The sequence below is a fragment of the Aphanomyces astaci genome (assembly GCF_000520075.1).
Source record: "Aphanomyces astaci strain APO3 unplaced genomic scaffold supercont1.431, whole genome shotgun sequence".
Classification (NCBI taxonomy): Eukaryota; Oomycota; class Saprolegniomycetes; order Saprolegniales; family Verrucalvaceae; genus Aphanomyces; species Aphanomyces astaci.
In genome coordinates, this window is record NW_009798694.1 from 4695 (window position 1) to 5482 (window position 788).

Genomic DNA, 788 nt, shown 5'->3' on the forward strand with positions numbered 1-788 from the left:
GCAATTGACAAGTCAACTAAAGTACTACCTCTGTCCCACCTCCAGTGTCGTGATTTTTTTGTTTTTGTCTTAAAAATCGACGAAACAAAATTACAGTGTCTAATTGGTTGAAATACAAAGACGAGCGCAATACGATTCGTCCAAGACTGGTTTGAGAACGATTGGCTTCGAAGTGACTAAGTTACGTCGATATGAAAACAACACGAATATTCACTCGCATAAAGTATGGATGAATCAGCAACAGCAACTCAACAGCGGCGCCTCGGCGAGTACGAGAAGCAATCGATATACACTGTTCTGTCGCTGCACAGCGCAAACGGGAAACCCCGTTATGGCGACGTTTCCCAACAAGCGCAGCTTTACGGCGTATCCACACGAACCATTCAACGAGTGTGGACGAAGGGTGCAGAAGGCAACGGTTTCAAAACCGTCATTCCCAAGCGGCGCAAGCCAAGTGAAGTGGCGGCACTGCAAGACCGCGTTTCCAAGCTCCCGCTCCTGCAGAAGATGGACATCCGCACAATGGCCGAGGCGCTGTTGATGCCGAAGACGACGCTGCACCGACACTTCAAGAACGGCGAGCTCGTCCGAAAACACTCGTTCCTGAAACCCATGCTGTCGGAGGACAACGTGAAGAAGCGTCTGCAGTACGCGCTGTCGTTCGCCAACGTCGTGGACGGGTCCATTGAGTTCAACCCAATGTTGGATCGGGTGTTTCTGGACGAGAAGTGGTTCTATTTGCGCAAAGTCAAGAACAAGTTTTACCTTGCGCCGTGGGAAACCGTGCC

General features: G+C 50.5%; 1 protein-coding gene across 1 annotated transcript; it reads left to right on the top strand.

Moving 5' to 3' along the window:
* Positions 1-225: 225 nt before the first annotated feature.
* On the top strand, positions 226-783 carry H257_19248 (hypothetical protein; the record flags this gene model as incomplete). Its single annotated transcript, XM_009848395.1, has 1 exon — positions 226-783. A coding segment is annotated over one exon (558 nt), but the record flags the coding sequence as incomplete, so codon positions are not given.
* Between the last annotated feature and the right edge of the window lie 5 nt (positions 784-788).